Source organism: Protopterus annectens, chromosome 13.part0, assembly GCF_019279795.1.
Source record: "Protopterus annectens isolate FY-2018-M chromosome 13.part0, PAN1.0, whole genome shotgun sequence".
In the NCBI taxonomy this organism is placed as follows: Eukaryota; Metazoa; Chordata; order Ceratodontiformes; family Protopteridae; genus Protopterus; species Protopterus annectens.
Window position 1 is genome coordinate 472,720,503 of NC_056747.1, and position 25,196 is coordinate 472,745,698.

Here is a 25,196-nt window from a genome sequence, read left to right on the forward strand (position 1 = left end):
TAGAGAGGGTAGTCAGTAGATTATTAAAATCACAGGCACTGGCCCAGATGCTACATAGTCCGTCTCAACAGACGACTATTAGTCCACACCCCCTTGCAGTTCCTCCTTCGACTCTACCTCAGAGTTTGGAGCTGGAGTCTTCGGGAATGGTTTCTGCTATGGCTGAGGGACAGATACCCCCCCCCCTTCTGCTCCCTCAGCCTCTACTCTTATCTCCTCTTCGAGACCTTCCTTAGAGGGATTCGGTGGTCGGGCTTCCCTAGTCTCCTCCGAGGGGGTGAGTGGCATCGGACCCTTGTCCGACCCCACTCCTCCCCTTGGAGCCTCGGCCTTGGTGAGCACGGCTCCGACATCGGCCTCGGAGCCTTCCCTTTCGGTGGGCCCTGGAGTTCCTGGTTCTTCGGAACGGGTTCTCTCGGACCTCCCTGGGAGGGGAGCCTTCGAGGTGATGAAGAGTGTGCTAGCCACTGGACTCAGCCAGCAGTCTGTTCCCTTAGATCCTCCCTCTACGGTGCCTGTCGATATCTCTGCCATCTCTCTTGCTCCCGGACCCAGAGATCCTCCGCCTCAGGTTTCCCCACTGGGAAGAACCCCCTCTTCCGAGGATTCTCCTGATCAGTCAGGGGATCCTCCACACAAGAGGACCTGTAAGAGGAAACACGTAGACTCCCCCGAGTCTATCACTTCAGATACCGACTTAGATGAGTCGGAGGGATCCCCAAGATCCCCTCTGAGGATGTCTCCTTTTCAGACATCCTAGAACTCCTTAAACAGAGGGGAAACTGGCCCTCCAATAATCCCTCTGAGGATGAGTCGGTATACCTGGAGGCGTTTGGATCTCGGCCCTCCACCTCCTGGGTGTCTCCGCCTTTCGACCCCCTTATGCAGGTTATCGCTCGAAAGGCTTGGGCTGCCCCTGACTCTGTAGAGCCAGTTCCTAGGAGGCCTTCTAAATTTATTACTGCCCCTTCGGACAAGCAATTTCTCACGAAAGGTGTCCCTGCTGATGCCATGGTGGTGGCGGCTGCCACTAAGAAGGAACTTGCAGATCCTTCCGTACCTGTCCATCCTCCTAATAAGGACTCTAGGACCATGGATAGGTATGGTAAGCGGATGTTCTCTTCAGCGACCTTTGCTATGCGCTCGCTGAACTACTTATGTCACTTCACCAGACTCCAAAGGGATATCCTTAAGGAGCTAGGTGAAGTAGTACAGGATCCCACAGCTGCAGGGGCTCAAGCAAAAATTGCTTCGCAGCTAGGTACCCATAATTCTATTGTTAACTCCTCCATGCGACTGATATCATATGCAGCTGATGGAGCGAGTAGGGCCGCAGGTACAGGTGTGGCTCTTAGATGCCAAGCCTGGATGCGGCTCTGTAATTTTGCAGATCCCTTTAAGGCGTCCTTCACAAACTCTCCCTTTGATGGGTCAGCTTTGTTTGGCCCTCAAGTGAAGGAAACATTGACCAGGTGTGAGCAGGATGGCAAGACTCTTTCTGTCAGGGGTCCGTTTTTCCACCCCTTCTAGACCTTACCCTAAAGGACAGAAGGGTGGCAAAATGTGGTTCCGAAATCCCAAGGAGTCACGCCGATTCACGTGGTCAATTTACCCCTAGAGGCAGAGGGGGTAACAATAACAGACGCCGCTCTAGAGGCAGAGGGGGTCCACAAAACCAGGGAAGCAGAGAGCCTCTCTCTGACAAGCCCTTTCAGCATCCCTGAGATGTTGCCCGACTGTCCATCCTTGGAGGCAGTCGGGGGAAGACTATCGCTGTACCCAGAAGCCTGGCTTTCCCTAACTCAAGACAGATGGGTACAGTCGATCATATCAGAGGGTTACAAAATTCCTTTCGAGGAAACTCCCCTTTCTCACTCAAATTCCCTTCCAGATGTTCCACCCGGTCTAAGGGAAATTGCAGAGTTAGAAGTTTTAAAACTTCTGCAAAAAAGAGCCATTCAGCCAGTTACAACAGATCATTCAGAGCCCGGAATCTACTCAAGATTCTTTTTGGTCCCCAAAAAGACGGGAGACTGGAGACCAATATTGGATCTCAGCAGACTTGACAAGTCTGTGAGAAAGACAAGATTCCGAATGGTCACACTTCAGTCAATTCTGCCCTTCTTACAGAAGGACAACTGGATGTGCTCAATAGATCTTCAGGATGCGTACTATCACATAAAAGTTCACAGACGCTCCAGAAGGTTTCTCCGCTTTTGGCTGGGGTCCAGTCATTTCCAATTCAGAGCCCTGCCCTTTGGTCTCACTACAGCCCCCAGAGTGTTCACCAAATGTATGGCAGTGGTCACGGCTCACCTGAGACGTCAAGGATTCCAGGTGTTTCCATATCTCGACGACTGGCTCCTTTCAGCCACCACCAGGCATCAGCTTCTTCAAGCCAGGGATTATACAATAAATCTTTGCTCTCAATTGGGCATCTCGATCAACTCCGCAAAATCCTCCTTATTGCCCTGCCAGTCTATTACTTTCATAGGCGCAAACTTAAACACTGTACGGATGTCAGCTACCCTTACAGATCAAAGAATCTCAGACATTCAAAGTCACGTCAGGATCATTCTAGCCAGCAAGAAGGTACAGGCCAGAATGGTTCTAAAGGTGTTGGGCCTCATGGCTGCGGCCATTACCCTTCTTCCCCTGGCTCGCTTCTATATGCGCCTTCTTCAGTGGATGTTGTTCACTCAGTGGTCTTACCAACAACTTCCAATGCGTCACCAAATACTGGTGACACAGATTTGCAAGAATCATCTTGCTTGGTGGATCACTTCTCCCCAGATTCACCAAGGCAGACCCTTTGTACCCCCATCCCCGGTAGCCACTGTCACCACGGATGCCTCCCTGATCGGGTGGGGGGGGGGCATTATCAGGGCAGGATGGTTCATGGGACGTGGCAACCTTTGGAATACCACCTGCACATAAATGTCCTAGAGATGAGAGCAGTGCTTTTAACGTTGCAAGCCCTCAACGACTTTCTTCCCTTGGGGACAATTGCAGTCCACACAGACAACATGTCTGTAGTTTGGTATATCAACAAACAGGGCGGAACCAAGTCCTACCCCTTGTGTCGAGAAGCGCTCAGACTTTGGCAATGGGCGATATCCTCTCATCGGTTTCTGGTAGCAACGCACATCCCTGGGAAAACCAACATTTTAGCGGACAGATTGAGCAGAGCTATTCTCATGCCTCACGAGTGGTCTCTCAAACAATCTGTAGTGGAAGAGATTTTTCTTGAATGGGGTCGCCCATGTTGCGATCTTTTTGCTACTTCCCAAAACAGCAAATGCCCAGACTTTTTCTCTCTCGTCCCACTGCCAGGCCATCCCCCCAGAGACGCTCTGACCCAGGATTGGCCCCAGGGACTTCTTTATGCTTTTCCTCCCTTTCCTCTGATCCCTCAAGTTATCCAGAAAGCAACCGTTTTGAGAGCCAAATTGATTCTCATTGCTCCTTATTGGCCTCGACAAATTTGGTTTCCGTTCCTCCATCGTCACCTTTTGGTGCAGCCGTGGCATCTGGACCCAGTGCCAGATCTTCTGATTCACCAATCCGGTCAGCTGCACCGGTCTATCCCTTCTCTCAACCTCACAGCATGGTTGCTCCACTTCCTTCCTTAGCCAGGCTTCCTATGATCTCTAACCCTGTTAGAGACATCATAGTAGCTTCCTTAAAATCCTCTACCAGGAGGATTTATACTAGCAAATGGAAACGTTTTTCTTATTGGGCTAAAGCCAAGAATATTGATCCCTTCACTGCTCCAATTCAAGCAGTTTTGGATTTCTTAGCGGAGATTTTTCACGCGGGCTCCTCTTCTTCCAAAGTCAAAGTTCAGTTGGCTGCTATCTCGAACTTTCATGTCGGGTTCGCAGATCACAACATTATGTCCCACAGGCTTTGTAGAGCCTTCTTGAAAGGAATTTTCCTCCTGAAGCCTCCAGTCAGGAGTCCTCCTCCTCAATGGGACCTAAATTTAGTGCTGACATCCTTGATTCTTCCTCCCTTCGAGCCAGCTGTTTCTTGTTCCCTGAAATTTCTTTCATGGAAAACTTTATTTCTGGTTGCTATTACATCGGCTAGGAGGGTGTCTGAACTTCATGCTCTATCTGTTCGGCCCCCCTATTTGGTCTTCCACAAAGACAGAGTATCATTGAGAACTAATCTGACCTTTTTGCCTAAGGTCGCCTCAAAGACTAATTTGAATCAAGCTATTGATCTCCCTGTATTTTTTCCAAACTATTCAAACAGATCGGAACAAAAATTACATTATCTTGATGTCCATCGCCAACTGAGATATTATTTGGACAGAATAAAACAATTCAGGAAATCCGATCAACTATTTGTTTCCTATGCTGATAACAAGAAAGGCCTTCCTGTCTCAAAAGTGACCTTGTCTAGATGGCTTTCTTCTGTCATATCTGAAATTTATCAGCTCAGGGGAAAACAGCTGTGCTCGAAACCTAAAGCACATTCAACCAGAAGCTTAGCTACTTCCACAGCCTTTCAAGCTAGACTTCCATTAGACACTATTTGTGCAGCAGCCACTTGGGCCACTCCTCATACATTTGTTTCCCATTACAAATTGGATTTGGCCTCCAGGGACAGAGCCAGTTTTGGCTCTACAGTTCTCAAGAGTCTGTTCCATTGAGCCACCCAGGATAGAGGTGCTCGGGACGCGGTCCCATCAAGCAAGAATGAAGGCGAGATTGACAACTTAACATTGAGAAGTTATGTACCTACCATAACGTTCCATGTTAGTTGTCTTCTCGCCTTCTTTCTTGCGACCCTCCCTCCTTCCCCCAGGCCTGGACAGACCTTTCTACAAGGAATTATACTTCTGAAGACCATTCAGAGCTGGTCCTTCTACCATCCTTCAGGTTTTTTTCTCTCCTTCTTTCTTCCTTTGGGAAGTTACTATGCTAGGTGCTATTGCCCTTTTGTCATCAAACGAGATCTGGGTACTTACCGCCTTGCATCATGGGATATGGGGCTGCCTCGAGCTGGTAAAAGTGACTCTCGAGCTTAGCAAGTGCCGAGTCGGAGCTGAGGATCGGCTCCGAACCCATCAAGCAAGAAAGAAGGCGAGAGAAGACAACTAACATGGAACGTTATGGTAGGTACATAACTTCATTAACATTTATCATGTCAGTGTATTATATGTTACGTGTTTTCATTCTTTTTAACACTTACTCCAGCGTTATATAAACTGCAAATTTGCCTTCTGTTAAATCGGACTCCTCCTCCTCCTGAACATTATTCTGCATGTAGTGTTCAACAAATTTAATTTATTTCTATGTAATTTGCTCCTTCCCTTTTCAAAATATCACACTTCCATTTCTTTTCTGTTTTACAGTATTTAATACTTTAATATTTTTATTTCCCTTCTTTCTCAAGTTGCAATTAAAATCTCCCACCATAATTGACGTTTAATCATTTTTAAGTTCCATAGACATCTTTTTCTTGTCCATTATATTGATGCATGAATAAGTTATCCTTGCACGTTTTTCCTTTTTCCTTGTGTCACATACTGCTAGTCTTCCAGGAACTAGTACCATCACATCCAGCATCTTTATCTCTTCACTTAAAAGTCTATTCCTGAACACACACAACTCCTCCCCACTGGCCATGTAATCTTTTTACAACAATATTGTCTCAGTCTTTCATCTGTTTCTTCCTTCTTGCATCTCGGATCTAACAATCCTGTAATCTCCATGCTTATTTTTCACACCATTCAATTACATCTTCTCTTAATATTATATTTAGTGCTTGTATTCCCAAGTCATCCCTTTCCTTTTTTGTGCATCTCTTATTACCTTTTTTTTATTTTCCTTCTCTGTACTCTCCCTCCCATTTGATTGATCATAATTTACTTATTTTTTTCTCCTGTCTCAAATTCTCCCTATTCCCATTATTTATTTCTTAGTGCTTTGCATGTTTTTATCTTGCACTTTGTGCTTTTTCTTTTTAAAAAACATTTTAACCTCGCTCCCATCATCCTTTTCCATATTAGTTACATTTTTCTTCAGTTGTCTACCTCATAATGCTTTCTCCACCAGTATCTTCAAATTATGTTGGCACCAGATTCTTTCTTCTGGAGTATTGTCTTCTAAACCTTTCTTTTTGTAGAATAGGGAAACCAAACTAAAATATCCAAATTCATTGCATTTATTTTCCACACTAAAATTTTTATTGGTATGCCCCTTTTCCGCACACTGGCAACATGTTCTTTTATTGCAGTCTTGTATCCAATGCCTTTCATCCACACAAAACACATAATCTGATGATGTCCAATTTAATTTATTCTTCAGCTGTAGGGTCTGGATCCTATTCAGCCTGTTCTTCCAGAACATAGAATCTTGAACTCCTCCCTTTACCCATAATACCCCACCAAGCTAACATACCTCTGATCTCATTTGCCGCCATTGTGAGCAGGCACAGAGATTGCGAGCTCTTGAGCTTTGGGTATTCACTAATAGAAATTCTCAGATTTCAGTGAGTTTATTTTAATTTATTTCTCTTTCCTCCCTTTTATCCTTGTTATTTTTACTTATTAGACCCCTCTTCCTGTACTCGTTGAGTACCTGCTCATACCACCGTTGGTAGTCTTCTCTCTTTTCCTTTTCTGTACTAATTTTAGTACTCTTTCATTACCATTGTTGAGTATTCTTTCCTGAGCTTTATTCATCCCTTCCACAGGGACAGCCAGCTCGAACCAGCCTCCTATCCACCCATCAGAGTATCATTATCTCTTCCAATACCTCCTCAGAGCATCCCAGTGAGGAAGTTCATCGGAAGAGCTCATGCAAGAGGAGGCACTTAGATTATCCATAAGAGTGTGTTGCTGAGGACACTGATTTTGATTAGGGGAAGGGTCCCCCAGATCACCACCTGATGATTTATCCTTTGGAAACATTTTGGAACGCCATAAACAAAGAGGTGGTTGGTCTCTCGATAACCCTTCCCAAGAGGAATCAATATTTCTGGAGGCCTTTGGGTCTGGCCCATCTACCACCTAGGTAACTCCACCTGCCAATGAACTTATAGATCTAGTCTCTCGGCGGGCTTGGAAGGAACCAGACATTGTCAAGCCTCTTAAGAGACCAGACAAAATCTTTGCACCTCCAAAGGTCACCTTCACTGGAGTTAAGGAATATCCATAGATGCAATGAGTCTTGTGGCAGCCGTGAGAAAGGAACTAGCAGAACAGAATTTCTCTGTCCAACCTCCTAACAGGGAGTCTAGGGTGCTGGACAGGTTTGAAAAGCGTGTTTATGTATCGGGGACCTTTATTTTAAGGTTGCTGAATTACTGATTTTACTGGACTTATGAGATTTGAACAAGGAGCTTACCTGATCTCTTTTGGAGTCCATATCCTCTGAGGAAGGGAACACCATTTCCTCACAGTTGGCTGTCCTCCAGTCTATTCCTAATTCTTCCATTAGGTTAATTTCTCATCCTGCTGAAAGTACCCCATGGGTGGCAGGTGCAGGCATTTTTATTAAGAAACCTGTCTGGATGCGCTTGTGTGAATTTTTTTTTTTTTTTTTTGCGGAACCATTTAAATCTTCTTTCTTCAATGTGCCCTTTGACAGAATCTCATTATTTGCCCTTTGACAGAATCTCATTATTTGCCCTAAAGGTAAAAGACACACTCTCTAGGTGTGAACAAGAAGGGAAGGCCCAGTCTGCTGTGGTTGTACGTTTTTCTACTCAAAGGTATTTTTCTAGGGACCAATGAGGGTGCAGAAAGGTGTGGTTCAAAAAGTTGTAGGATCACTTTCAAGATTCACATGAAGATAATTCTCCCAAGGGCAGTGGGGGAACACCAATGAAAGACACCATTCCCGTGTCAGAGGAGATCCACATGACCAGGGATCTAGCGATTCCTTCTCCGACAGATCCTATCAGTAGTCCTGAATGGAGGCCTGACTGTTCATCTCTGGAGGCAGTCTGGGGTTGACTGTCCCTGTACCAGAGAACCTGGCTAGACATCACAAAAGACTTATGGGCACAGAGGACAGTATCCAGAGGATATGTTATATGCCCTTTTCCTAATGCCTTCCAACAGTTAAGAGAAGATCCCTGATGTTCCATACAGTCAGAGGGAAGCAGCATCTTAGAAATTAAAAAAAAATTCAAAAAAAATGCTAGAAAGTCATCCAAGATGGGCCCCCCAGACCAGAGAGGGTCCAGAACTAGGTCTATATCACTTCATTGAAGTAACACTTCAGTGAACAACATTTCATTGGAAATGCCGTTCATCAAATTCTGCTCGTGTAGGGGGCTGTACCCCCCACACTCTCCGCAAATTATGTGTACCAACTCCAAGATTGCACTACTGTGGGGAAAGGGAAAATTTCCTGATCCTCACTGTACTGCGATCTTAGTATGAACAGTTCGATGAAAGGCATGTTTGATATAAGAGCACTGAAAATGCCATCACTGAACTTATTTTTCACTGAACTAATAAGGACTCCTGGAACTTGTTCAAGATTCTTTTTGATGCCAAAAAATAGTGGACTTGACACCATATATGTTCAATATACAAAGTTCTGGATGGTCACGGTTCAGTCCATTCTGCCGTTTCTGCACAAGGATGACTGGATGTGCTCAATAGATCTTCAAGATGCGTACTATCTCAAAAAAATGAGCAGGTGTTACAGAAGATAACCTACACTTTCAACTGGGAGCCAGTCATTACCAGTTCAGAGCATTGCCTTTTGGTCTCACAACAGCCCCCAGGGTGTTCACCAAATGCATGGAAATCATAGCAGCTCACATGAGATTGTAGAGATTCAGAGTGTTTCCATATCCAGATGACTGTCTCCTGACCACTCCAAGCAGGAATCAGCTAGTTCAAACAATGGACTATTTACTTCAACTCTGCTCCCATCTGGGAATATCAGTCAATTACAACAAATCTTGGCTCATAACTACTCGGACTTTGGAATTCATCGATGCTTACCGAGGTACAACGACATAAATAGCTTCTCTTCCTCTATCTCAAATAAAAAACATCCAATTCCAGGTCAAGAAAATAATTCAAAATTCTTCTCTTCTGGCACATCTGATACTTCAAGCCTTGGGATCCATGGCAGCAGCAATCACCCTTGTACTGCTTGCCAGGTTCCATATGAGAACACTTAAATGGACACTTGCCACTCAGTGGTGTATTCTCAAACACCCATTATCCATGCCAGTTAGAATTACTGAATTGTTTAAGAATTACATTCTATGGTAGGTCCTCTCCAATCAACTCCACAAAGGCCATCTTTTTGTACTCCCTCAACCCAAGGCCACAGTGACCACTGATGCCTCTCAGCTCAGATGGGGGGGGGGGTGATTTCCTGGGAAGGACAGTCCAAGGCACATGGTCTCCTGAAGAGGCCAAGATGCATGTCAATGTCTTGGAGATGAGAGCTGTCCTCCTAGCGTAATAAGTCTTTGAAGAGAATCTCCCTATCGGGACTATTGCAGTCCAAACAGACAATATGTCAGTAGTCTGTTACATCAACAAACGGGGGAACTAGATCGTACCCTCTTTGTGGGGCAGCTGTGAGAGTATACCAATGGGCAGTCTTCTCTAATCGCTTTCTGATAGCAATGCACATCCCTGGGAAATCCAGTGTGATTGCAGACAAGTTAAGCAGGTCCATTCTATAATGTCTCACTAGTGGTCTCAATTTCAACATGGCAGAGAGGATATTCTGTCAGTGGGGTCAACCATGCTGCAATCTGTTTGCCTCTCCCCTCAACAAATGCAGCAAGTTACTTGTCCTAATCCCCCACTACTTCACACTTAGTTCCCTAGTTTCCTTTTATGCCCGTTTCCCTGTTGCCCCTTACCCCAAAATTTTTACAGAAAGCATTTTGATTGAAGAGCATGGTTATCCTTATTGCCCATTACTGGCCTTGTCAGATTTGGTTCCCCTTCCTTTGTTCTCATCTTGTATATCCAGCATGGATTCTAGCCCCTGTTCCAGACCTCCTGTCTCATCTGACAGGCATGACTCACCCAGACTTAACGGGTCTCAAGTTGACCTCATGGTTTCTCCAGTTCCATTGATTGCTAGATAGCCCAGGCTCTTCCCCCTATCTGTCACATTTTTTCTTCCCACAAAGCTTCCACCAGAAAGATTTATAAGAGTAAATTAAAAATATTTGTTGTTTTGCAAAACCTCAGACACCCTTTCCAGCACCATCTTTTCTAGATTTATTCAATGTATTTATATTGGAATATTACAGGAAGAGTGTATTTTCATAGTTTAACCATAGACTAATACTTAGTCATTTTCTTGATTTATTTTCGCTATAAAAAAAAATTGTTTATAGAGCGGCTGCTCTTAGGCCTTTCTTTGGCCATTTTTAGTTGGTCCCTAATCCCTTTCGAGTGTTTAATTCTAACTGTTTATTTCTTAGTGTGTGGTTTAGTAGTGTTGTTATAGCTGTTTAACTCTTTAGCTGTTCAACTGTTTAATTGTTAACCTAGTGTGCGGTGTTAGCCTAGCCAGTGCATTTGTTTTGTCTAGGCAGTTTATATATATATATATATATATATATATATATATATATATATATATATATATATATATAGATATATATAGATATCTATAGATATAGATATCTATAGATATCTATATATATATATAGATATATATATAGTTATTTCTGTCGCATTACAATATGGCTGATCATAAGGAGAAAGAGACAGAAGTCAGGGTTTAAGAAAGTGCAGACACAAAAATGTCCATTACTGATTTACATACGAGTTATGTATACTGTCTGGATGCAGTCCATCTTCAGAAGGACTGCTCCATTTGTCACTCGTTCAGCAGCAGGGTCTTTTTAGAATGTAGGAGAAAGCTAGTGGATAGAGGTTTGTTGAAACCTGATTTTCAGGAATCTCTTGATAAGGCTGACCAGACTTCAAAGTCTTCCAAGGGATCTAAGTCTTCGAAAGCTTCTTTGAAGCTGAAGTCTTCTGCTCCGAAATTACTGAGAAGGTGCGGTCGCCGGTTCCACAGACCTCTGAACCGAGCAAGTTTTTCAGAGCCAGTCTCCGAAGTTTTGAACTCACCAGTTTTGCAATCGGCGGCTTCATCCATCCCTTCGACTCGTTCTTCGAGGAGCCTCTCCGATGTGGACCGAGTGGTGCAGAGGCTCCTCCAGAACCCGGCATTAGCCAAATTGTTGTCGGCTCTGGCCCAACCAGTATCGGAGCCGAAAACATCCTTGCCTACTGTGTTTGCTCCTCCTCCAAGCCGAGCAGGGCCTTTTGAGCTGGAGGAGGTAGAACTGATGATCGTGGGACCCTCGGAGCCAAGGCCTGTTCCACTGCCATCAGCTCCGACGACTCCGAGTACTTCGGTGCCTGTCGAGGAGTTTGGGAGCCAACACACTCTTGTCGGCTCTGGGGTGGAGAGTAGAACCGATGGGTCGGTTCCGACCCTTCCTGTCTGAGCTTTGGCATGGATGAGCTCGGCTCCTTCCTCTGGCTCGGAGCCCACTGTTTCAGTGCCGGGGAAGTTGCCATCATCTTCGGAACCAACTGCTTTTTTGCATCGGAGCAGGGGGGCCTTCAGTGCCATGAGGAGAGTTATGTCTCCAAAGACACCAACTTCATCAGAGCCTACTTCCTCATCCCCTACTTCCTCATCCCCTACTTCCTCATCCCCGAAAGTGCCGCGTTCTACCTCTGCATCACAGGTCCCCTTAAAGCGTAGAGACCCAGAGTGTCGGGTAGCCCCATTGGGTGACCCATGTTTTACAGAGACCTCACCAGAACCTCCCGCTGTTGAGGTTCCCAGGAAGAAGCTTTGCAAGAGGTGGCATTTAGACTCCCCACAGGAGTCTGTCACATCAGACACTGACTTAGAGGAGTCGGAAGGGTCCCCATGGTCCCCCTCAGAGGATATCTTTCGTTGATATCCTAGAGATCCTCAGACAGAGGGGAGACTGGCAGCCCGTTAACCCTACTGATGATGAGTCTGTGCTTCTGAAGGACTTTGGGTGTCAACCCTCCACCCTTCGATGAATTAATGGAATTGGTTGCTCGAAGGGAATGGGAGTCCCCTGATACTGTGGAACCTGTCCACAAGACAAAATGTTTCTTACCAAAGGAGTGTCGGTTGTTGCCATGGTGGTGGCTGCGGCCACCAAGAAAGAGATGTCTGAAACCTCTTTTACTGTCCATCCTCCTAATAGAGATTCCTGGATTATGGACAGGTATGGGAAACGCATTTTTAGTTCGACTTTTGCTATGCGATCGCTCAACTATTTGACACACTTTACCAGACTTCAGTGAAATCTCCTTCAAGAGGGTGGAGTTACTCTACAGAGTACTGCAGCTGAGGGTGTTCCTGACAAGTTGCCATCCCAACTCAATACCCTTAATTCTATAGTAAACTTGTCCGTGCGTCTCATTTCTTATGCAGCTGATGGTACGAGCCGGGCAGCGGGTTCAGGAATAGCTCTTCGGAGACATTCCTGGATGCGCTTATGCTCCTTTGCGGAAGCCTTCAAGTCTTCCTTTTTTAATACCCCATTTGATGGCTCGTCCATTTTCGGGCCTAAAGTCAAGGAGACCCTCACTAGATGTGAACAAGATGGAAAGACTCTATCTGCCGTAGGAGTCCATTTTTCTACCCCTACTAGACCTTACCTGAAAGGGCAAAAGGGAGGAAAAATGTGGTTCCAGAGGTCCCAAGGGGCCTTTCAGAACACATGCAGTGAACCCCCCTCCAGGGGCAGAGGAGGGGGCAATAATGGAAGATGCCACCCAGGTGGTAAAGGGGGTCTGCAAAACCAGGGCAACAGGGATCAGTTCTTCGGGAAGCCCTACCAGCGCTCCTGAAAGGAGGCCTGACTGTCCTACTTTGGAGGCAGTCAAGGTTGCTTGTCTTTGTATCCAGATGCCTGGCTAAAAATTACAAAAGACTCTTGTGTACAAAGCATTAAATCCGGAGGATATGTCATTCCTTTCACAGAACCACCCCACGTACGAAAGAAAATCCCAGACATTCCACCCAGTCTCGGATCAAGCAACCATAGAAATTCAAAGATTGCTAGAAAAAAGTGTCATATCCAGCCAGTCCCGGCAGACCAGATAGGATCCGGAACCTACTCAAGATTCTTTTTAGTTCCTAGGAAAACAGGGTCTGGATGCCTGTCTTGGACCTCAGCAAACTCAACACTTTTGTAAAGAAAGAGAAGTTCCTGATGGTCACGCTTCAGTCGAGTCTTCCGTTTCTAGGATATCAAAATGGCCAGACCATCCAGAGATCACCTGCGTTTCCGGCTGGGAGCCAGTCATTATCAGTTCCGAGCACTGCCGTTTGGTTTCACAACAGCCTTCGGAGTGTTTATCAAATGCATGGCAGTGGTTATGGCTCACCTGAGGCATCTAGGATTCCGAGTGTTTCCGTACCTGGACGACTGGCTCCTCACCGCCACCACCAGGCATCAACTAGTTCAATCCAGGGACCTCACTCTAAAACTGTGTTCCCAGTTAGGAATTACTATAAATTTTGACAAGTCTGCATTGTCACTATCGCAGCGTATTTCCTTTATCGGAGCAGATTTAGACACCACGACCGCTATGGTAAAACTGCCCTTGGAAAGAATAGTCACACTTCGGCTACAGGCATCAGACATTGTGGCACAAAACAAAGTACCAGCCTCTCAAGTTTTAAAACTGCTAGGTACTATGGCAGCAACTCTCATAGCAGTTCCTCTAGGGCGCATGCACATGAGAATACTCCAATGGTCTTACCAATAACTTTTGATGTCATTCTTGATAATCATTACAGATTCATGCAAAAAGGATCTACAATGGTGGTTGACCAGCCAGCATGTAACAATAGGTCTCCCATTTGCTCTTCCCCCATCAGCCACGGTGACCACGGACGCTTCTCTGATAGGGTGGGGCGGGGCTTTTTCAGGGAAGAACAGCCCAAGGCACATGGTCAGAGGCAGAGTCACAACTGCACATCAATGTTCTGGAGATGAGAGCAGTACTTTTGGCGTTGCAGTACTTCCAGGACATTCTTTCTCTGGGAACGATTGCAAATCAGACCAACATGTCAGTAGTCTGGTATATCAACAAACCAGGGGGAACCAAGTCTTAGCCCCTATGTTGAGAGGACCTAAGAGTCTGTCAGTGGGCTGTATCCACCGGGCGCTTTCTTATAGCGACGCACATCCCGGGGAAATCCAACGTGATCACGGACAAACTAAGCAGAGCTATTCTGATGCTGCACAAGTGGTCCCTCAAGAACGAGGTAACAAAGGATTTTCTGCAGATGGGGCATGCCTTGCTGCGACCTGTTTGCATCCCCCATGAATGCCAAATGCAGAAGCTACTTTGCCCTGAATCCCCCACCAGGGGAAAACCCAAGGGACTCTCTCCACATTTGGCCCCTGGGACTTCTTTATGCATTTCCACCCATTCCCCTAATTCCAAAATTTCTGCAGAAAGCCAAAGCCCTGGGAAGGACTGTAATTCTGATAGCTTCTTATTGGCCTCGACAGATCTGGTTCCCTTTCCTTCGACTCTACCAATTGGAGGAGCTTTGGATTCTGCACCCTATTACAGATCTGCTGACACATTTGTCAGGGGCTCTCCATCCTTCCCTGTCCTTCGACTCTACCAATTGGAGGAGCCATGGATTCTGGACCCTGTTGCAGATCTGCTGACACATTTGTCAGGGGCTCTCCATCCTTCTTTTCACTCCCTCAAATTGACAGCTTGGCTGCTCCAATTTCCAACATAGCCAGGTCCCACAACCTTTCCTCGGAAGCACAGCATATCCTTGTATCATCCCACAAGGCCTCATCCAGAAAGTTATATGTCAGCAAGTGGAAGAGATTCGCTCTGTGAGCTTCTCAAAATAATATTGATCCATATATCGCTCCAGTTGTTAGCATATTAGAGTTCTTGACTAAACATTATAATGAAGGTGCTGCGGCAGCTACCATACGTGTTTAATTGGCTGCAATTTCTAATTTTCACATCTGATTGTAAGGCTGAAATCTTATGCATCACAGGTTATGTAGAGCCTTCTTAAAAGGAACCATACATCTTAGACCACCAGTTAGACAACTTTTCACTCCCTGGACCTAAATTTTCTTCTGTCTAGGATTATTCTTCCTCAATTTGAGCCTGCATCTTCCTGCCAACTAAAATTCTTGTCATGGAATACCATTTTCTTGGTGGCCATTACATCAGCATGCAGGGTGTCTGAACTACAGGTTTTATCTTTTAAACCCCCATACTTGATCTTTCACCCTGACAGAGTGTCTCTCTGGACTAATCCATCCTTCCTTCCAAAGGTATGTTCAGAGGCTAATTTAAATCAAACAATTGAACTTCCAACTTTCTTCAGTAACCATTCCAACAAGTTGGAGTATATGTTGCATAAATTTGATGTACACAGACAACTCGGATTTTATTTAGATAGAACCAAAGAATTCAGAAAATCAGAACAACTTTTTGTCTTATTCAGATACCAAGAAAGGGCAACCGGTGTCAAAAATCGCTGTTTCCAAATGGTTAACAGATTGTATAAAACGTGCATATTCTTCCATGAATCAACTGCTAGAACATAAAGTGAAGGTGCACTCCACAAGGGCTGTTTCTACTTCTTCAGCTTGCATGGCTAGACTGCCGTTAGACACAATGTGTGCAGCTGCCACTTGGTCAAAACCACATACATTCATTACGCTTTACAAAGTAGATAAGGCCTCCAGGGACAGGGCTTCCTTTGGTTCCACTGTCCTCAGGAATATACTCCCGTGAGCCACCCAGGATAAATGGTGCTTGGGACGCTACCCATTTGTAAGAATGAATGGTGAGATTGAACAACTTCACATAAAGAAGTTATGTACTCACCATAACGTTCCATGTGAGTTGTTCATCTCGCTTTCATTCTTACATTCCCTCCCTCCTACCCCCTCCAGGCCTCTCGAAGAATGAGTAAGAGATTTGAGGTCTGGTGGGCCTTTGTATAGGATTTCTTACTCCGGCTGGAGTTACACGCATGTTACTTATGTTGTATATATTGGGACCAGCAAACTAGATCTGAGGTGAGGCAGAGAGTATCATGGGATATGGACTTGGCCTCGAGCTTGTGAAAGCGGCCGACTCGGAGCCGAGGGATCGGCTCCGAACCCATTTGTAAGAATGAAGACTAGATGATCAACTCACATGGAACGTTATGGTGAGTACATAACTTCTTTTTTCTGTGTCCAGTTTTCTGAACCGCACATTTGTTTCCTTAACTGGAGTCCCAAGTTGTGAAAAATATACTTATTCCATGAAGCCAGTGAACTGTTACTCCAGTTCAGTCATATATTTTTCACACAAAATAAATATCCAAAAGTAGCCTTGTAGAAGTGTTCTATTTTGTGTCCTGTACTGTAAACTCCAGTAGTGAAATACTAGTGTATAACTTCATACCTGTTATAGCAGTGTGTTTGTTTTAATTCTTACCACAGCTATTCTCTTCTGGATTATTGTTCCTTTCATCAGTCCTTGTTTTCTTTAAGCTGCAAAAACATCTTTCTTGCCTTTGTTTGCCATTCCTGCGCATGAAAAAGTTTTCTTATTGCTCACAAAAACAGTGTGTGGCAGGGGCATGTTTTTTAAAACCAGGTACTCCACTGGCCGGTTATATTCCGAAGCTACTTGTTAGCAGCTTAAAGTAATATAGCTCCTTCTCTCAATTAATTTGGCAGCTCTTCTGTTACATCTCCAAGCATGAGATGCATCATTGTACTCTAATTTCCTCGGCCGCATTTGGCTCACCTTGATCCATCAACACAGAGATTTCCAGGTTTCCATTCTCCAACTCTGTAACAACAATTTCCTCTCTTACAGAATCTGTCTGCAATAGTTCAGTATTCTGTATCACTCCTGTCACCCAGCTTGCTGTCTGCTTCCTTCCTCCCTCTTGGCAAACTTTAACTTTAGCAGCAGCAACAGCCCTCCCACCTCTGCCTAGTAGCCAAAAAGGAGTAGGGGAAGTTCCTCTATATTTTGGCTTAATTTCCCCTAATCAGTACAAACACTGCCTCAGGTCTCCCCTGAAAACTGGCCGTTGGCCTAGTGGGACTATAACCCCCTCAACAAAGCATAAATAAAATAAGTAAATGTAGAAAAATGGTGAGATCCCATTTCAGTATTATCTTCTGGTGAAACATTTTTGTCTTTGAGTGCACTTGTAACAAAAGTATCCTGTTATGTGGTTACAGAATAGGTCTGTTCTCAGATGTAAAAAAACAGCTGGTGTGCTATTGTGACTGCTTGTTTCAGTTCTTTGAAATTATGCAACTAATTTTCCATTTGAGTATTAGAGCCACAGTCCACCATTATTAACTGTTTTATTTCTTTTTGTCTACCCAAACATGTTATAATGTTGTGCAGATATGTATATATATAAAAAAAAAAAAAAAAAAGACACAAGTTGTATTTTCCATTTGTGTTTAGAAGTAGTAAAAACTGTCGGCATTCAACGAGATGTATGTAAAGAGGTAAAAATGTTAAAATCTTTTGATTTTCTTTTACCCATAGATCTGACGCTGCCTCGGTATGTCCGTGTGAACACCCTCAGAACTAACATGGATGATGTAATGGATAGTTTTAGACGAGATGGGTACACCTACTTAGGCAAAGCCTCCAGGTAATATCTTTTATTTTAAGTCTTTTTGAATTATTTTAATATGTCTAAGAGCATTGAGATCTGAAGTATCATATTTGCTACAGAAAATGGTACATTTTATTTTCCTTATTTTTTTGGAATAAAGCTTTTTTCCTTCATATGTCATAAATCCCTTTGTTTATCACCATCTGTGAATGCTTTTGATTACTTTTTTGCTCTTGTAACAGCTCCCATAACCATCAAGCTCCTATCCCTTGTTAATCTATTTGCATCTGACAACTCTTGCCATCCTGGGCTATGGGGAGAGGGAAGGAGGCAAGGGTTGGGGGAGCATGCCAATCGTTCAATGGGATTTTTTGTGTGCTTCTAACCATTTGCCTCAATTTCCAAGAGGCTTGTTGCAATGTGTTCTGTGTTGGATTTGTGTATGTATGTCCTTTTACATACCCATCGATGTTCTTGTGTTTCACTGTTGCAGTCACCACATGTGGGTTATCCCTGCTGTGGTAACCCGCGGTCTACCCAAATACCAGCGTCAATGTTTTTGTGCACTGGCTGCCATCGCCTGTAGTCTGACGTCAGGTTGCCGGTGCTATAAAGCAAGACAGTCAATGTCATTACTTCAGTCTTTCTTGCCGTGGAGCCTGTAGCAGAAGCAGTTTGCACGAGTGCTGGTCAGTTGCTACCAGAAGTTGAATTTCAGCAGAAAATGTCTAAAACCAAGTACCCCGTTGGGGACCCTTTTTTCTTGCTCTAACCAATGTCCGAAAAAGTTAATAGTTGTCTCGCCTGTGGAAAGCATATCCCACACTGAGACTTTCATTCTTACTGCATCACTTGTTTAGGCCCAAACTACGACATCCCTTGTTGACTGTTCTGTGCCCTCTTTAATGCTGGAGCCATTTGCCGTTGAGCTCTTTTTGTAGACCATTATTTTCGTATTCCATCTTCGAATTCCGATATGGCGTCCATCAGCCAACAATCTGTCGACATTCCGAAAAAACGTAGATATAAAGATAGAGACAGGCCATACAAAGCTAAGCCTTCCAACGATGCTACCGCTAAGCAAGTTGTCAGTTCTCCGGAATTTAGTGAGGCGCTTTCGCAGCCCCTGCCGAGACCCTTTCGAAGTCCAGTATGTTGCAGAAATCCACTTAGTCTTCCGAGCCTTTGGCTGTCTCTGCCTCGGTTGGGTCCAGAGCCGTGACGCAAGTACCGACTTCCAAGGAGGCCTTTCGCACTACCGATTCTAGACAAAAAAACAACGTCTTCGCATCCAACTACCGGTTCTCAGAGACCGATGGGTTCTCTCTTAAAATGGTGGAGGATCTCACCTCCCTTATCCGAGGTATTCAAGCCCCCACTCCACAAAAGGAAAAGGCATCCTTCTCCAGAAATTGACAGACCAAGAGTCTGAGTAATCTGATTATTCTGCTTTTGAAGAGGAACAACATCCCTTAACTGTTTGAGGATTCAGATGCACAGGAATTCATCCCTTCTGCCTCCCCTCCAGAGGACCTCTCCTTCGGGGAAACCCTTCACTCCTTCAGGGAACATTTTCAGTGGGAATCTCAAGACTTCCCACAGTCAAAGAAACAACTTAGAGAGTTTCTGGACCTGCCCCAGCACAGACCCCTTGCCATCCCATCCATTTTGGAAGTGGTGGATGTTTCAATGAATCCAGCCTAGCCTCTGATGCCCTGCTTCCTGCTCCAGCTAAACCTGACAATTACTACAGAGTATCGGATTCTCACAAGTACCTGTACAGGAATCCTGCTGCAGACCCTGAGGTCATTACACAGGGACCCAAAGGAGCTAAGACTAGTTCTGCCAAGAATCCTCTTCCTTCTGACAAAGACTCCAGAGCTCTGGACAGATGGGGGTAAGAAAGTATACACCTCCGGCACTCAGTTGTCCGTTCCATATGTTAAAATATCAACAACACACTTTGAAACAATTAAAACAGAAGATTGCTACCTCTCCTGACGGTGCTGTCTCAAAAGAGCGGGCAGAATTACTACAGTCTGCTTGTCAAGTGGCCAAACACTCATTACAATGTGGATATGATGCCCTAGATGCCTCTAGCAGGGCAGCAGTAACAGCATCTGTTATTAGAAGACATGCATGGCTGAAGGAACAACCTCTCCTGATCATGTCAAGTCTAAACTTATTGATGCGCCCATAGATAAGTAATGCCTGTTTGGGGAAAAAGCGGAAGAGGTGCATAAAAAGATGGAAGACTAAGCAAAATCTATGCAAACACTAAAAGATTTTTTTCAGGTTCAACCTCCCAGATTCAGTAGGAGCTTTCCCTCTAAGCACTGGGCCTTCCCTGCACCTAGCAGACAGGGCCAAGGTAAGCCCCGCAGGGACAAGCCATCCAGGCCCCTATCCCAAGGCCAGCAAAGAAGTAAACAATGGACCACTTACATCTGTAAGGCAGGGAGTTCTAAGCCAAACTTTTATGGCAAGCACTCACAATGACTACTCCTCCCCCATCTGCCCTCCATTCACTCATCAAAAACTAAGCTCACCCTCTTCAAGGGCAGTTGGGTCTCTATAACCAAGGGCCAGTGGGTCTTAAAAATAATTTCTCAGGGCTACATATTCTGTTTCAGCGAACTCCATACTCCGAGGGTACCCAGACCTTCCCCCAAACCAGTGGGCAGAGGCATTGAAACGGGTCCATGCACTAATATCCCAGGGGGCAGTAGAATCTGTTCCTGCAGAGCAAACAGGAAAAGGTTTTTACTCCAGACTATTCCTTGTTCCAAGAAAAGAGGGCACTTAGCGCCCCATCCCTAGATCTATCCAAACTGAACACCTCCTTGGTGGTCCTCGGATTCAAAATGCTAACCTTGCAGCAGCTCCTGCCTATGCTCACACAAAATGCCTGGCTTGTGACACTAGACCTAAAAGATGACTACCTCCACATCTCCATCAGGGAATCCTGCAGAAAATTCCTGCGCTTCAGAGCAGGATATCAACACTTTCAGTTCTCTGGGCTGCCCTTTGGCTTATCTAATGCTGCCAGAGTATTCACCAAATGTTTGGCCCCGGCTATAGCATTTTGCAGACAGAAAAATGTACAGATCTATCCTTACCTGGACTGCCTCATTCAGGCAGAGTGCAAAGAATAGTTTCTGCAGGACCTTCTCTTTGTCAAATCACTCCTAACTTCCCTACGGTTCACCATCAACGAGAGAAAATAAAAGCAAAACCCCACCAGAAAAAATGTTTTCCTGGGAGCTATGCTAGACACAGCAACCCAAATGGCCTTCCTATGCCCAGAAAAGCAAAGCTTCCTGCCTCTCTACTTCACCCAGCTGGCTTCCAGAAGTCACCTCACTGCAAGGAAGTTCCTGCAAGCCCTGGGTTACATGGCATCTTGCATCCTTCTCATCTCTCTCGCCAGGCTTCACATAAGAAAACTTCAGTGGTACTTAAAGAAACTTTGGTGTCAGCACACTCCGTCCCTACAGACTACTCTCCCTCTGATCCCTTGTATAAGGGCCAAATTTCTCTGGTGGGCAGAGCCCTGTGCCTTGAACAAGAGTCTTCCCTTCATCCTCCGCCCTTCCAGCCAGACAGTTACCACTGATGCCTCAGACGTTGCTTGGGGTGCTCACCTAGCAGGCAGGTGTACCCAAAGCCTTTGGAAAGCCCAGCAACTTCAGTTGCACATCAATCAGAGATGATGGCAGTGCAAAAAGCTCTGACTTCCTTTCAACCCCATCTCTGGCCAGGGGTCCTCCTTATAAAAACAGACAACACCACAGTAATGTGGTACATCAACAAGCAGGGGGGCACCCAATCTTACCCCCTGTGCAGGTTAGCCATGAGTCTCTGGCTTACAGCCACCTCTATGGGGCTACACCTAATTGCCCAATACTTGCCAGGGATCAACAACACACTGGTAGACCACCTAAGCAAAAACTTACTGAACCCTCACGAATTGCAGCTCCACAGAGAAATCTTTCTGCAAACAACTCAGGAGTTGAGGACCCCAGAAGTGGACCTTTTTGCCTTGCACCTTAACCACCAGCTGCACAAGTTCTGTACCAGGGAGTATTGCCTCCTAGCATGAAAGGTGGATGTGTTGACCTTCCCCTGGAGCTCCTTGTTTGTGTATGCATACCCTCTTCTGCCCCTTATTCCCAAGGTTCTGATCAAAATAAGAGAGGAGAGACCAAAGGCCATCCTCATTGCTCCAGACTGGCCCAGACAGCGTTGTACCCCTTATTACACAGTCTGACCTTACATCCCCCAAATCTGCTTCCCCTGATGTCAGACCTCTTGACCCAGGAGAGCGAGAAGGTACTGCACCCAGACCTACAGACTCTCAAGCTTTCAGCATGGCTTATACACCAAAAACTAACAAGGAGTCCATGTTAAGCAAATAGGTCCTGGACATCATCACAGAGGCCAGAAGGACCAGCACAAGAAAATCATATGCAGGAAAATGGAAAAGATTCTGCTGCTGAAAACGATCAAAAGAGGGCAGTACCTCCCAACTTTCTATTCCTCTCATCCTGGATTACCTAGCAGAATTGCTCAATAGTGGCCTCTTTCTCCTCAGTTAAAATCCATCCCTCTGCCATCTCTGCCAATTATGATTCAGACCCACCGCTTTTTCTCATCCTTTGATTAAGCAATTCCTGAGGGGGGCTTGTAATATCAGGCAACCCAGAAGGTCTCCGATGCCACCCTGGGACCTGAATTGTGTGTTAGAAAAACTAGCCTTACCTTACCCCTTTCGAACCTGTTGCTTCAACAGAATTGAAATACCTCTCTTGGAAGACTGTCTTCCTCTAGCTGTCACCTCAGCCAGAAGGGTCTCTGAACGTCAAGCTGTCATGGCTGCCGAGCCCTTCATAATTTTCCATGCAGACAGAGTCTCCCTGAGTACTAACCCCTCCTTTATGCCCAAGATGGTATCTGATGTGATCCTTAACCAGGCCATACACCTTCCCACCTTCTTTCCCAACCGTCAAAACTAGGGACAAAGAATTCTACACTCACTAGATGTGCACAGACAGCTCGGATACTATCTGGGCCGTACTAAGCCATTCAGGAAAATAGAACAGCTTCTTGTAAGCTTTGCCCCAGGGGGCAGAGGGGAAGTCTATCTCCAAACAAACCATTTCTAAATGGATTTCACACTGTATCCATTATTGCTACAGACTACATGGGAAACCCATCCCTATGTCTATCCACTAGGGCAACCTCCACTTCCGTTGCCTTCCTCAGAGGAGTAACTACCAGGGACATCTTGGAAGCGGCCACCTGGTCCTCTGTCCATACCTTTACAAAGCATTACCACCTACTTCTCTTTTCTAAGTCTAGGACAGGGTTTGCCTCTGCAATTCTGCAGGGCTTCCTGTCCCACACCTAGGACTCAAACCTATCCTTCCACCCTTTTCCTCAGTTTTGGGAATCCTCCCACAGGTGATGACTGCAACAGTGAAACATGAAGAACATAGTACAGTTGTGTACACTTACCATAAATGTAGATGTTCGAGTGTATTCACTGTTGCAGTCTTGGTTTCCCTCCTTCCCCTCTTAACATCTTCCCCTAGGGGGACACAAGCTTCCCAAGGTGACTTATTGCCACCGGGACCACTGCTGTCTTTTGCCTTGTGCTTCTGATGGGTTAGGGCAAGCAAAACTGATGTAATGACGTCGGCTGCCTTGCTTTATAGCACTGATAACCTGATGTCAGACTACAGGCGACGCACAAAAACATTGACTCTGGTATTTGGGCCGACCGAGGGATACCACAGCAGGGATAAACCCACAGGTGATGACTGCAACAGTGAATACACTCTAACATCTACATTTATGGTAAGTGTGCGCAACTGTACTTCACTTATTCACTTCCCATAATTTCAAACTTAATTTTTTTTCACTGAGCTGCTTACCATTATACTTTTCAGTTTTGAATTTCTCAGAAAAGAATACTCAGAATTCTCAAGATTAACTGCTTGCACCCGAATACAACTTGTTTCCATGGAAACCTACTCAGAATGAGTCTTTGTATATTTCACTCATAAAAGAAAGCACACCTGCTCTCAGGTGCAGACATCTTGACTCCACTGAACATTTGCCAGTGGAAAACAAATAATCTAATGTCTATGCAGTTGTAAGAAGCTTGGCATTTTCATGTCTTTCATTAATTTCTTATTTTTAAAGCCCACGTTTACAAAAACGTTGTTTGCATCTTAAGCCAAAAGTAGTAGTCTAGACAGTCATACTTGTAAATAAAAAACGAAAATGTCTAATTCTGCATATAATATAATTTTTTACACTTCACCTGCCCAAGATTACAGTATATGAACATTAAAATTGCTTTTGTCCAGCCATTTTTATCTCTTGTTATACTGTAAAATGTATATTTCTTGGAACCAAAAAAGTACTTGTTTACTTTGATATCTTTAGCATACAACAGTCACTAAAAAGACTCCTCCAGCAACATTTTAAAGTACCCATGACTACATAAAATGTGAAGTTTATAACATGAAACATTGTTTTACAATTTCGAAGAACAAAACATGTTTTACTTATAGCTGGTTCCCCCTTAAGTGTTCTAAACATTAATGATATAAAGAAGGCTACATGCCTTATTGTCTACTCACAAGTTTACCAAAGTCAACAAAAGCCCAGTGTTTTTTTTCATTCACTTCTTGCAAAACCATATTTCTTGACTGTGAAAAAATGCTTTATAGTCTTCCATTTACTCACTAATTTCAGAGTTGCTGGTCTTCTTCCAATATTCATCTCCATTTCCTAACGCCAGACTCTGGTTCAAGTCCAAGGTACTGCAGATTCTTGTAGTCAACTCCTGTGTTTTTTTTCTTCCCTCTCAAGCATTTTCTTTTGGAACATTGGAAAAGTTTTCACTGGCAAAGTCCCTATATGAAACTTACCTTCAGAAGAATGAGAAGCAGAGTCCTCATCTGCTTGCTGACCCACTTTTTTGGATAAGCTTTATTTCCACCTTAGCTGGTTCTGCATCAGAAATGATACAAAACAGGCTAATGAGGAGCAGCTTGAATTGCACACCTGCCTCTCCACATTCCGTTTGCTTAGATAAATTTACTTCTCTTCTGGTTGGTGTACAATGAATCATCATTTTCTACAAACGCACTGCTGTCTCTAGTTTTTAGTACTTTGCCCTTCTGCCACAGTTCACACCAAACCCTTCTGTTCTGTGGCTTACTTTCTGTTGGATAAACATTTGTATTTCCTCCTTAGCCTAGTCTGCATAATAAAATTTATTTGATGCTCCAGGAAAAAAATGTTCAGAAGACTTTTGCGTACACCTGCCATTTGACATTCCCTGGTTGCCTAGATAATTTTATTGCTCTTCTCCCAGGTGTACAATGAATAGTCATTTTCTACAAATGCTGTACTGTCTCCAGATGTTCTTGGTGTTTCACTGTTGCAGTCATCACATTTGGGTTATCTGCTTGCAGTAGCCCTCAGTCGGCCTGATTATCAAAGTCTTGGGTCCTGCATCGGTTGCTG

At 44.7% G+C, this 25,196-nt stretch overlaps 1 protein-coding gene across 1 annotated transcript in view; it reads left to right on the top strand.

Annotated features, from left to right (window-relative positions):
- The window catches only part of NSUN5 (NOP2/Sun RNA methyltransferase 5), a 787,401-nt gene that overhangs the window by 278,834 nt on the left and 483,371 nt on the right, over positions 1–25,196 (top strand). Inside the window, exon 4 of the mRNA XM_044054112.1 lies at positions 17,582–17,690. Within this exon, the coding sequence (XP_043910047.1) occupies positions 17,582–17,690 (109 nt within the window). The remainder of the gene's footprint in view (positions 1–17,581; positions 17,691–25,196) is intronic.